Source organism: Chrysemys picta, chromosome 17 (genome assembly GCF_011386835.1).
Source record: "Chrysemys picta bellii isolate R12L10 chromosome 17, ASM1138683v2, whole genome shotgun sequence".
Lineage (NCBI taxonomy): Eukaryota > Metazoa > Chordata > Testudines > Emydidae > Chrysemys > Chrysemys picta.
Genome location: NC_088807.1, coordinates 23,473,807 through 23,486,687, shown reverse-complemented (window position 1 = coordinate 23,486,687; position 12,881 = coordinate 23,473,807). Strand labels below are relative to the sequence as shown.

General features: G+C 60.2%; 2 protein-coding genes across 4 annotated transcripts in view; both read left to right on the top strand.

Moving 5' to 3' along the window:
* LOC101953988 (galactoside alpha-(1,2)-fucosyltransferase 1-like) overlaps nucleotides 1–5,532 on the top strand; it is a 28,656-nt gene extending 23,124 nt beyond the window's left edge. The window contains 1 exon segment of the mRNA XM_065570980.1: nucleotides 4,934–5,532. The gene's annotated coding sequence lies outside the window, so the exon portion shown is untranslated.
* Nucleotides 879–12,873, top strand: LOC101950478 (galactoside alpha-(1,2)-fucosyltransferase 2). 3 transcript variants are annotated; one of them, XM_065571071.1, is made up of 2 exons: nucleotides 879–1,138; nucleotides 11,562–12,873. In XM_065571071.1, the coding sequence occupies exons 1-2, from the start codon at nucleotides 1,027–1,029 to the stop codon at nucleotides 12,644–12,646; spliced, it is 1,197 nt and encodes a 398-aa protein (XP_065427143.1). In that variant the 5' UTR covers nucleotides 879–1,026; the 3' UTR covers nucleotides 12,647–12,873. The 3 variants fall into 3 exon arrangements, with proteins under 3 accessions (XP_065427143.1, XP_005312873.2, XP_065427144.1); XM_005312816.4 differs by lacking the exon at nucleotides 11,562–12,873 and adding an exon at nucleotides 2,739–4,935 and having other exon boundaries at nucleotides 900–1,138; XM_065571072.1 differs by lacking the exon at nucleotides 879–1,138 and adding an exon at nucleotides 9,894–10,040.
* Nucleotides 12,874–12,881: the final 8 nt, after the last annotated feature.

Sequence of the window (12,881 nt, the reverse complement as noted above, 5' to 3'; positions counted from 1 at the left end):
ATGTACTAAGGCTCAGAGTGGTGCGGCTCCAGGAGGTAGAGGGGCTTAACCCCGAGAGTGGACCCCCAAGAAGGGCTGTCTCACTGAAAGCCCCCCCCCCCTCCACGGACCACACGGGGCCAAGAGTGGGCACGAGCTGTGAGTCCGTGACGGTATCACCATCTGACGAGACTGCATCAGCTGCTTTTCCCCCCAGATACAGAACAGAAATATTTATTGCCTTTCTTCATTTTTAGTGATCATTCTGCCATTTCCATCTAGTAATGGACCAACACCATTGGAAGGATTCTTTTTGCTCCTACGATACTTTAAAAACTCCTTACTGTCCTTAACTCTGGTAGCCATACAGTTCTCCTTGTGTCCGGCAGCTTCCCTTATCAATTTTCTACAATTCTTCGCTTCTGATTGATATCCATTACTATCAGTTTCCCCTCACTTCCAATTTGTTCTTTTTTATAGCTGCCTCCACTTCCCTTCTAAACCAGGTCGGTTTGTAACCAGTACGGCCTGGTTTTTGGGGATCTAAGAAAGTGTAGACAAATTCAATTTGTCATTCCTGTTTTTCTGTTTTCTCTGACCCTTTTAAAGCACCAGGTAGGGGCAGAGAGAAGCCTGTGGTCAGGGAGGGCTGAGAACCAGGCAGCTCAGGTCATGGGGTCAAAGGGACAGGACCCACCCCCCCCCCAGGTCCCTAAAGCCCAGCCCTGGTGGCCAGGGGAGAGCGCCCCCTGCTGACCCCCCTGCTCCCCGCAGCCCAGCGCCCCCTGGGGCCAGCCCTGCCAGCAGTGCTAGCGAGGCTGGAACTCTGGGCCCGGGGCAGGACCTGGGACCCGAAGCCCGGCCGTGAAGCTGCGCAAGCCCAGAGGTCCTGATGCATCTTTTGGTCCCGCCTTTGCAGGCAGACACGTGCCAGTTGCACTCGCCCGAGAGCGGCCAATGGCTGCAGCCAGACCTGGCAGGAGGAAGCCAGCTGTAGACAGGAAACGCGTCAGCCGGGCGTCCCCGCTTGTGCGGCTCAGGGGCTGAATGTCGGGGGGCTCAGAGGTGCCAGGAGCCCGAGGGGACGCGGGACGCCCCCTGTGTGCACTGAGCGGGGCCATGCAAAGCAGCAAGAACTGGTCCCCCCGGGCAAATGGGGGTGAGTAACACCCTCCCCCCCTCACCCCAGTGGTGACGCTTCCTCACGTCTAGCTCCGGCCCGGGCGCTGGCTCAGGAAGCTGTGGCAGGATGTCACCCCTGCAGAGCAGCTCGCTCGCACGGCAGCGGGCGACCTGACCCGGGGAACAGAGACGGGGGCGGGGGGAGGATGGGGACGGGGCCCCGAGAGCTGGGGGAGGAGGGTTGGAGCCCGGCAGCTTTGAAGGGGAGTTGGGGAGATGCTCCATTGCCAGAGCCGGGGTGAGAACCCAGGAGTCCTGGCTCCCAGCCCCCCCTGCTCTGAGTGCTGTGGGACCGGGGCGTGGGGTGCTGACGCTGGCCTGGCTCGACTTCCCCAAACCGTCCGTCCGGGGGTGGCAACAGGCCTGGTGCAGCTGGGCCCAGAGACCCAGGGCTGGGACCTCGGCCGCAGGCCCAGGGGGGAGGGCAGGGGGTGTCACCCCGGCTCGGCCCCCAGATCCCTCCAGACCCCAGACTCCCCGGCCCGGCCTGGCCCAACCCGGCTTCGCTCCTGTCCTGCCCCTCGGCTCGGAAACCTCCCACCCTGCGCCGCACTCCTCCGCTGGGGGCTACTTCCTCCCTCCTCTTCTGCCTCCATTTCCCCCTCCCTGCGTCCCCTCCCCCATTTCCTCCTCACCTCCCCCTCCATCTCCACCCTCCCTGCATCCCCTCCCCCATTTCCCTTCCCCCTCCATCCCCTCCCCCCACCCTTCCATTCCCCCGACGCCACATCTCTCTGTGCCCCTCCCCCAGTCTGATACCCCGTGGGTACCGGCTGAGCCCCCCCCACGCTGTTGAGGTTCTGGGCAGGGGCCAAGGGTTAAAACTCAGCGATTCTAGGTAACCAGAGGACGTCGTTGTCGTCCCCCCCTCCACCCGGCCCCAGGGGGCGCTGGGTTGCAGGGAGTGGGGCAGGGGGCTCGGTAGGGGGCACCCTCCCCTGGCAGTCAGTGTGCTCTGTGACCATGACAGCCCCCTTCTGCCCCAGTGACCCCCACTTCCCCACCACAGCTCACCAGGACTCCTGGGTTCTCTCCCTGGCTCTGGGAAGGGAGTGGGGTCTAGTGGTTAGAGCAGGGGGGGCGGGGAGCCAGGACTCCTGGGTTCTCTCCCTGGCTCTGGGAAGGGAGTGGGGTCTAGTGGTTAGAGCAGGGGGGGCAGGGAGCCAGGACTCCTGGGTTCTCTCTCAGCAGGGGAGGCTGCGGATCAGGCCGGAGGGGCACCAGCAGAGCTGGCGGGGGGGAGGGGGTGGAAACACTGTTGCTCTGACTGTTCTCGCCTGCCCCTGGGCTGGATTGCGGCTGAAGGGGCCGATCCGGGATCAAGCAGTGGCTCTGCTCCCCCCAACAACACGCGTCCTGCTGGAGCTGGGGTCACCGGCCCCTCGGCTGGGCTGGGGGGGGCAGCATGGGGGCGGTGCTGTGCTGGCAGCCGGAGGCCTTTTGGGAACAGAGGTACCTGGGCCAGGAAGAGCCCCTCCCCCTTCTCCTCTAACCACCCGCCTATCCATCCCCCCCCCTTTCCTCCCTCCCCTGTTCCCCCCCACACACTTTCCCTTCTATTCACCCCCCTCCCCCAGGCTGGGATCTCCTTCCCTCATCATCGCTGGGAGTCATGACTGCCCCGGGCTCCTGGGTCCCCTTCTGGACGCTCCTCAAGCTGACCCTCTACCTGCTGGCCATCATGACCTTCTCCTTCCTCATCCACGTAAGCAGCCGGTTCCCCTCCACAAAGCAGGGGCTCCCCTCCCCGAACACAACGAAGGGGTCCCCAGCCACATCCCCCACCACAACGCCCCCAACAGAGCGGGGCATGTGGACCGTGAACTCCGCCGGGCGCCTGGGGAACCAGATGGGGGAATACGCCACCCTCTACGCCCTGGCCAAGATGAACGGGCGACAGGCCTACATCCTCCCGGAGATGCACCAACAGCTGGCGCCGCTCTTCCGCATCACCCTGCCCGTGATCCCCGGCGACATGGTCCGGAGCGTCCCGTGGAAGGACTATGAGCTCCACGACTGGATGTCAGAGGAGTACAGGCACATCGAGGGGAAATACGTCCGGCTGACGGGCTACCCCTGCTCCTGGACCTTCTACCACCACCTCCGGCAGGAGATCCTCCAGGAATTCTCCTTCCACGACCACGTCAAGGAGGAGGCCAACCGGTACCTGGCCGGGCTGCGCGGGCAGCACCGGAATGTGACCTACGTGGGCGTGCATGTCCGAAGGGGGGACTACGTCTGGGTGATGCCCCAGGTCTGGAAGGGGGTGGTGGCGGACAAGGCCTACCTGGAGAAGGCCATGGGCTACTTCCGGGACAAGTACCAGGAGCCAGTCTTTGTGGTGACCAGCAACGGGATGGAGTGGTGCCGGGAGAACATCGACGCCTCGCGGGGGGACGTGTATTTCTCGGGGGATGGGAAGGAGTCGTCACCAGGGAGGGACTTCGCTCTCTTGGCCCATTGCAACCACACGATCATGACCATCGGGACCTTCGGCATCTGGGCCGGTTACCTGGTCGGTGGGGAGACCATCTACTTGGCCAACTACACCCTCCCCGATTCCCCCTTCCTCCGGCTCTTCAAACCTGCGGCCGCCTTCCTGCGCGAGTGGATCGGGATTGACGCCGATCTCTCCCCACTGCGGAGCGGGAATTCTGGCTAAATCAGCCACAGGCTGCCAGTGGGATCCACTCACCAGGACCTGGCTGGTCGGCTGAGGACTGGGCACCTGGGCCCCTCGGCTGGTGCGGGCTGCGCTGGGGAGATCGGGGGCGATTGGAGCTGGGCTGGCGGGATTCAGAGCCCCACACGGAGCAGCCAATGACCTACATCGGACAACTTCTCATAGGAGTCTCCAGAGTGATGGACCGTCTCCGTCTGTTGAATGGTTAGAGCGGAGGGGAGTGGGGGCTGGGAGCCAGGACTCCTGGGTTCGCGTCCAGCTCCGGGAGGTGAGTGGGGTCTGTGACGAGTCGCCTCCCCCACTGCGGGGTGCCACGTGATGTACTGGGGTACCACTGAGCCCGCCTGTTCCACCAGCCTGGGCTCCCTCACCCTGTCCTGCTAAGCCAGGCCCTCAAGCCTCCTCCAGCCCACGCAGGTAGGGACACGCCCAGCCGCAGAAAGACAGACACGGGGATCAGCTCTGCGTGGGAAGGCTTCAGCTAGGGAATAGCCCAGCACTCCAGTGCTCACCCGCTCTGGGGTGCAAACCCCAAATTGTGTTGCACGGAGGCCTGCACAGCGCAAGCTCCTGAAATTCGCCCCCTCCCGCAATGGGGAGGAAGATCTGCACAGCGTTTCGCCCCCCACACACACACACACCCCACTTATGAATTCCATAAGCTGGTTTTAGGGAAAAGCAAAAACAAGCGTATTAACGACACAGGATAGATTTTAAGTGATGATAAGGGTTGGCCAACAGAGGGAAGCAGATCACGTAGCAAATAAAACCAACACAGAAACAGAACTGAAGAAATTGTTACAAGCAGGAATTTCTCCCCCGAAATGTTGCCTTCGACAGATTGCAGAGGTTCTTGAAGGCAAACTGCTCTTCCTTGCAGCTTAAAACTCCAGGTATTCCTGTCACAGGCCCGACACCTTTCCCAGCCTGGGCTCAGACCTCCGCTCCACCTTGGTCTTTGTTTCTTAGATGTTCTCAGCAGTCAGCCTGGGTGGGGATTCAGTGACGAATGAACCAAGATTAACTCACTCCCCTGCCTTACATAGGATTGACACATGGGGTGTGTGGGGGGGGAATCCTTTTTTCCAGTGTCGTCCCCCGCCCCTCCTGGTATTCCATCATGGAGTCCGGAACCAGGGGCCGGGATCACGTGATCAAAGCAGCCAGGAGACAGAGACGCTTTGTCCCATCCCAGGCAGGTGGGAGAGGAGCATCTTCAAGGACGTATTGTTCTTCCCAACGGCCCAGCCGGACTGATGGCTGCTGTCTGCTGGGCGTTCCCCGGGGGAAACCCACTGGTCATTGGTCCAGCGTCGATATTCCTGATGTTCAGGCCTGGTACGTTCACACCAATACCATAATCACATTCAGCCAATCGTCACCTTTCTATTGATACCTCACATGCCTCGTCTTGCACAAAATAGGTCACAGTGATGCTATAATTATATTGTTACACACGTTCTATGAAGAATACGGAGTGTGGTGTCACCGGGTCTGGGAGGTTAGAGCGGATGGAAGTGGGATCTAGTGGTTAGAGCGGGGAGGGCTGGGAGCCAGGACTCCTGGCTTTATCCCCGGCTCTGGGAGCGGAGTGGGGTCTAGTGGTTAGAGCGGGGGGGGCTGGGAGCCAGGACTCCTGGCTTTATCCCCGGCTCTGGGAGCGGAGTGGGGTCTAGTGGTTAGAGCGGGGGGGGGGGGGGGGCTGGGAGCCAGGACTCCTGGCTTTATCCCCGGCTCTGGGAGCGAAGTGGGGTCTAGTGGTTAGAGCAGAGGTTCATCATTCTCTGCAGCTTTGTGAAATTGGCCCTTCTAAAGCACCAAGTATGTACAAGATTGGTCCAGACCGGGGCTCCGGAGCCACCTGCAGCTCTTCAGAGGTTAATAGGCGGCTCCTTGTCTAGACACCGACTCCAGGGCTGGGGCGACAGGCGCCAACTTTCCAATGTGCCGGGAGGTGCTCAGAGCTTTTCCAATGGTTTGCACGCCGAGGGGGTGGGACTCAGTGTCCCTGGGTGTTACTGGTTTAACGAGTAACGACTGGTGACCTGACGACCCGGAGACCCAGCTCAGGAGTTGCAGCCGGTTCTGGCCAGTGGGAGGACAATGGGCTGCAGAGAGAGGACCCCGGTGACCTGACCAGCCGGTTCCAGCCAGAGGGGCCAGAGGACGGAAGAGGAGAGAGGAGGCCCAGGCAACCCTGGTTACGTGGAGAGAAGACAATGGACAGAGGCGGGGCTTGGGGCCGGGGGTATCAGATGCCCAGCTGGGAAGCAGGGGGGCTCTGGGCTGGAGAGGGGGAGTAGGCGGAGCCCACCTGAATGCAGGGAGACTGGGATGTGCTGGGCTGAGGGAGGCCAGGCCTGAGGCCCTGAGAGTTTCCTGTGCTGTGTTCAATGCTCAATAAATCCTCCTGTTTTACGCTGGCTGAGAGTTGCTCCGGTCTAAAGAACAGGGTGTGTGTGTGTGTGTGTGCGTATTGTCTCCTTCAGGGGGATGGAGGCCCTGGGGGTCCAGAGCGAGTGGACTCCCTGAGGGGGCCCACGGCAGAGACAGACGTGCTAAGGCTCAGAGAGGTGCGGCTCCAGGAGGTGGAGGGGCCTGACCCCGGGAGAGAGTGGACCCCCGAGAAGGGCTGTCTCACTGAAAGGGGCACCCCCCCATGGACCGCACGGGGCCAAGAGTGGGCACGAGCGGTGAGTCCATGACGGCATCACCATCTGATGAGACTGCATCAGCTGCTTTTCCCCCCAGATACAGAACAGAAATATTATTGCCTTTCTTCATTTTTAGTGATAGTTCTGCCATTTCCATCTAGTAATGGACCAACACCATTGGAAGGGTTCTTTTTGTTCCTAAGATACTTTAAAAAGCTCCTTATTGTCCTTAAGTCTGGTAGCCATACAGTTCTCCTTGTGTCCGGTAGCTTCCCTTATCAGTTTTCTACAATTCTTCGCTTCTGATTGATTTTCGTTACTATCAATTTCCCCTCACTTTCAATTTGTTCTTTTTTATAGCTGCCTCCACTTCCCCTCTAAACCAGGTCACCCAGCCATAAACGTCTCCCCGTTACTCTCACAGATATTGTGGAGCACACAACAAGCAGCAATTACAATTGGAATATTGGTTGTGCTGAGATCCAACCGAGTCAGTAAACTGCGCCAGCGCGCTTTCAAACGTCCAAAAGCACATTCAACCACCATTCTGCATTTGCTCAGCCTATAGTTGAACTGCTCCTTACTACTGTCCAGGATGTCTGTGTATGGCGTCATGAGCCATGGCATTAAGGGGTAAGCTGGGTCCCCAAGGATAACTATAGGCATTTCAGAGTAGCAGCTGTGTTAGTCTGTATCCGCAAAAAGAACAGGAGTACTTGTGGCAGGTTAGAGACTAACAAATTTATTTGAGCATAAGCTTTCGTGGGCTACAGCCTACTTCATCGGATGCATGTAGTGGAAAATTACAAGGTGCCACAAGTACTCCGGTTCTTTTTATAGGCATTTCAACATCCCCAACAGTAATTTTCTGTTCTGGGAAGTAAGTCCTTTCCTGCAGCTGTTCAAACAGACCAGAGTTCCTGAAGATGCGAGCATCATGCACCTTTCCCGGCTATCCCACGTTGATGTCGGCGAAACGTCCCTTGTGATCCAACAGTGCTTGCAGCACCATGGAAAAGTACCTCTTGTGGTTTACGTACTGGCCGCCCCGGTGTGCTGGGGCCAAGATAGGGATATGCGTTCCGTCTATCACCCCGCCGCAGTTAGGGAACCCCAGCGCATTAAAGCCATCCACAATGGACCGCACCTTTCCCAGAGTCCCTACCCTGGATAACAGCACCTCAGTGATTGCGTTGGCTACCTGGATCACAGCAGTCCCTACAGTAGATTTGCCCACTCCAAACTGATTCCCGACTGACCCGTAACTGTCGGGCGTTGCAAGCTTCCACAGGGCTATGGCCACTCGCTTCTCAACTGTGAGGGCTGCTCTCATTTTGGTGTCTTTGTGCTTCAGGGCAGGGGACAGCAAGTCACAAAGTTACATGAAAGTGGCCCTACGAAAGTTTCGCAGCCACTGGGAATCATCCCAGACCTGCCACACTATGCGGTCCCACCAGTCTGTGCTTGTTTCCCGGGCTGAGAATCGGCGTTCCACGGCATGAACCTGCCCCATTAACACCATGATCTCCCAGTTGCCACATGCCGTGCTTCTAGGAACGTCTGTGTCCATGTCCTCATCAGTATAGTCATCGCGCTGTCGTCGCTTCCTCGCTCGGTTTTGCAGGTACTGCACATACTGCTGGATAACGCGCGAGGTATTTACAATGGTCAAAACTGCAGCGGGCTCCATGCTTGCCGCGCTATGGCCCCTGCATGGCTAATCCTGGAAAAAGGGCGTGAAACGGAGGAGAGCTGTTCGGTTCAAGATGGCCGATAAAAGACGGGAAATGGTTGTCTTCTGTAGCTTTCACGGAGGCAGGAAGCTCGCTAGAGCTGCAAGAGCGGGAGAGCAGAGTTTGCGGCGGAAGCTGTGCGGCTCAGTTCACAATGGCTGAAAAACGGCGGGGAATTGTTGCCTTCTGTAACTTCCACGGGAGCCCAGGACAGACAACATAAGAACATAAGAACGGCCATACCGGGTCAGACCAAAAGTCCATCTAGCCCAGTGTCCTGTCTACCAACAGTGGCCAATGCCAGGTGTCCCACAGGGAATGAACCCAACAGGCAATGATCAAGTGATCTCTCTCCTGCCATCCATCTCCACCCTCTGACAAACAGAGGCTAGGGACACCATTCCTTACCCAGCCTGGCTAATAGCCATTAACGGACTTAACCTCCGTGAATTTATCCAGTTCTCTTTTAAACGCTGTTATAGTCCTAGCCTTCACAACCTCCTCAGGCAAGGAGTTCCACAGGTTAAATGGGTGCTGTGTGAAGAAGAACTTCCTTTTATTTGTTTTAAACCTGCTGCCCATTAATTTCATTTGGTGGCCCCTAATTCTTGTATTATGGGAACAAGTAAATAACTTTTCCTTATTCACTTTCTCTACATCACTCATGATTTTATAGACCTCTATCATATCCCCCCTTAGACTCCTCTCTTCCAACATGGAGAAATTAGCTAGCGATGCAAGAGCGGGAGAGCAGAGTTTGCGGCGGAAGCTGTGCTGTTCGGTTCACGGTAGCCGAGAAAAGGTGGGAAATGGTTAGATAAAAGAGTAGAGTGAATCCACCTCGCAGGTCCTCCCGTCTTTCTTAGTACCAGGAGACAGGCGGTAGCACCTGGCGTCTGCTGTAGCTTTCATGGAGGGAAGAGCGAGTGACGACACACACCCAGAAACACCCGCGAGAATGTTTTTGCCCCATCAAGCACCGGGAGCTTAACCCAGAATTCCAATGGGCGGCGGGGACTGCGGGAACGGTGGGATAGCTTCCCACACTGCACCGCTCCGCCCTTCGATGCTAGCCTCGGTGCTGTGGACTCACTCCGCCGAATTCACGCGCTTTAGTGGGGGGGGACACAACCCCGAATGTATCAAATCTCTTCCGAAAATTCGAATCGAATAAGTTGGAATTAATTTCGTTCTGTAGACGAACCCTTAGACAAATCCGATCTGTCATTCCTGGTTTTCTGTTTTCTCTGACCCTTTGTAAGCACCAGGTAGGGGCAGAGAGAGGCCTGTGGTCAGAGAGAGTTGAGAACCAGGCAGCTCAGGTCATGGGGTCAGAGGGACAGGACCTGCCCCCACCCCAGTCGCTAAAGCCCAGCTCTGGTGCCCAGGGGAGAGCGCCCCCTGCTGAGCCCCCCGCTCCGCGCAGCCCAGCGCCCCCAGGGGCCAGCCCTGCCAGCAGTGCTAGCCAGTCTGGAGCTCTGGGCCCGGGGCAGGACCTGGGGCCCGAACCCCGGCCGTGAAGCGGCGCGAGCCCAGAGATAACGAGGCATCTTTTGGTCCCTTCTTTACGGCCAGAGACATCCCAGCTCCACTTGCCCGAGAGAGGCCAATGGCTGCAGCCGGCGCGCCGGAGCCGGCGGAGGAAGCCAGCTGTAGACAGGAAACGCGTCAGCCGGGCGTCGCCACGTGTGCGACTCAGGGTCGGGGGACCTGGAAGTGCCAGGAGCAGGTTGGGACGAGGGACGCCCCCTGTCTGCGCTGAGCGGGGCTGCGAAAAGCATCAAGAAACACCCCCCCGGGCGAATGGGGGTGAGTAACGCCTCCCCTACCGGCGGTGACACTTCCTCACGTCGAGCTCCGGCCCGGGCGCTGGTTCAGGAAACTGTGGCAGGATGTCACCCCTGCAGAGCAGCTCGCTCGCACGGCAGCGGGCGACCTGACCCGGGGAACAGAGACGGGGGCAGGGGGAGGGTGGGGACGGGGCCCCGAGAGCTGGGGGAGGAGGGTTGGAGCCCGGCAGCTTTGAAGGGGAGTTGGGGAGATGCTCCATTGCCAGAGCCGGGGTGAGAACCCAGGAGTCCTGGCTCCCATCCCCCCCTGCTCTGAGTGCTGTGGGACCGGGGCGTGGGGTGCTGACGCTGGCCTGGCTCGACTTCCCCAAACCGTCCGTCCGGGGGTGGCGACAGGCCTGGTGCAGCTGGGCCCAGAGACCCAGGGCTGGGACGTTGGCCGCAGGCCCAGGGGAGAGGGCAGGGGGGCGTCACCCCAGCTCGGCCCCCAGATCCCTTCGGACCCCAGACTCCCCGGCCCGGCCCGGCCCAACCCGGCTTCGCTCCTGTCCTGCCTGTCAGCTCGGAAACCTCCCACCCTGCGCCGCACTCCTCTGCTGGGGACTACTTCCTCCCTCCTCTTCTGCCTCCATTTCCCCCTCCCTGCGTCCCCTCCCCCATTTCCTCCTCACCTCCCCCTCCATCTCCACCCTCCCTGCATCCCCTCCCCCATTTCCCTTCCCCCTCCATCCCCTCCCCCCACCCTTCCATTCCCCCCACGCCACATCTCTCTGTGCCCCTCCCCCAGTCTGATACCCTGTGGGTACCGGCTGAGCCCCCCCCCAACTGCTGAGTTTCTGGGCGGGGGCCAAGGGGTAAAACTCAGCGATTCTAGGTAACCAGAGGACGTTGTTGTCGTCCCCCCCCCCCACCCGGTCCCAGGGGGCTCTGGGTTGTAAGGAGTGGGGCAGGGGGCTCGGTAGGGGGCACCCTCCCCTGGGCAGTCAGTGTGCTCTGTGACCATGACAGCCCCCTTCTGCCCCATTGACCCCCACTTCCCCACCACAGCTCACCAGGACTCCTGGGTTCTCTCCCTGGCTCTGGGAAGGGAGTGGGGTCTAGTGGTTAGAGCAGGGGGGGCCGGGAGCCAGGACTCCTGGGTTCTCTCTCAGCAGGGGGGGCTGCGGATCAGGCCGGAGGGGCACCAGCAGAGCTGGCGGGGGGGAGGGGGTGAAAACACTGTTGCTCTGACTGTTCTCGCCTGCCCCTGGGTTGGGTTGTAGCTGAAGGGACCGATCCGGGATCAAGCAGTGGCTCTGCTCCCCCCAACAACACGCGTCCTGCTGGAGCTGGGGTCACCGGCCCCTCGGCTGGCGTGGGGGCGGGGCAGCTCAGGGGCGGGGCTCTGCTGGCAGCCGGAGGCCTTTTGGGAACAGAGGTACCTGGGCCAGGAAGAGCCCCTCCCCCTTCTCCTCTAACCACCCGCCTATCCATCCCCCCCCTTTCCTCCCTCCCCTGTTCCCCCCCCACACTTTCCCTTCTATTCACGCCCCTCCCCCAGGCTGGGATCTCCTTCCCTCATCATCGCTGGGAGCCATGACTGCCCCGGGCTCCTGGGTCCCCTTCCGGACGCTCCTCAAGGTGACCGTCTGCCTGCTGGCCATCATGACCTTCTCCTTCCTCATCCACGTAAACAGCCGGTTCCCCTCCGCATGGCAGAGGCTCCCCTCCCCGAATACAATGAAGGGGTCCCCAGCCACGCCTCCCGCCACAACCCCCCCAACAGAGCGGGGCATGTGGACCGTGAACTCCGCCGGGCGCCTGGGGAACCAGATGGGGGAATACGCCACCCTCTACGCCCTGGCCAAGATGAACGGGCGCCAGGCCTACATCCTCCCGGAGATGCACTGGCAGCTGGCGCCGCTCTTCCGCATCACCCTGCCCGTGGTCCCCGGCGACATGGTCCGGAGCGTCCCGTGGAAGGACTATGAGCTCCAAGACTGGATGTCGGAGGAGTACGGGCACATCGAGGGGAAATACGTCCGGCTGACGGGCTACCCCTGCTCCTGGACCTTCTACCACCACCTCCGGCAGGAGATCCTCCAGGAATTCTCCTTCCACGACCACGTCAAGGAGGAGGCCAACCGGTACCTGGCCGGGTTGCGTGGGCAGCGCCGGAACGTGACCTACGTGGGCGTCCACGTCCGGAGGGGGGATTACATCCAGGAGATGGCCGAGCACTGGAAGGGGGTGCTGGCGGACCAGGCCTACCTGGAGAAGGCCATGGGCTACTTCCGGGCCAAGTACCAGGAGCCGGTCTTTGTGGTGACCAGCAACGGGATGGAGTGGTGCCGGGAGAACATCAACGCCTCGCGGGGGGACGTGTATTTCTCGGGGGACGGGAAGGAGTCGTCGCCGGGGAGGGACTTTGCTCTCTTGGTCCATTGCAACCACACGATCATGACCATCGGGACCTTCGGCATCTGGGCCGGTTACCTGGCTGGGGGGGAGACCATCTACTTGGCCAACTACACCCTCCCCGACTCCCCCTTCCTCAAGATCTTCAAACCTGAGGCCGCCTTCCTCCCTGAGTGGATCGGGATTGACGCCGATCTCTCCCCGCTGCGCAGTGGTACGACTGGCTAGAAGAGCTCAGCCGGTGGCCACAGGCTGCCAGTGGGATCCACCCGCCAGGACTTGGCGAGGAGCCGGGGGGGGGGAGCTGATGGGGGGCGGCTGCCGTATCACTGTGGCTCTTTGGCAATATACAATGGTAAATTCTGGCTCCTTCTCCGGCTCAGGTTGGCCACCCCTGGTCTAGACTGTAGCCCACTTAGAGCCGGGGGCTGGGAGCCAGGACTCCTGGGTTCTCTCCCTGCTC

Bases quoted from the DNA above. Each gene is read 5' to 3' on its own strand.
- LOC101950478 (XM_065571071.1), top strand. From the start codon at position 1,027: ATGTCGGGGGGCTCAGAGGTGCCAGGAGCCCGAGGGGACGCGGGACGC. The intron at 1,139-11,561 runs GTGAGTAACACC...CCCCTCCCCCAG, and splicing joins GTCCCCCCGGGCAAATGGGG to GCTGGGATCTCCTTCCCTCA.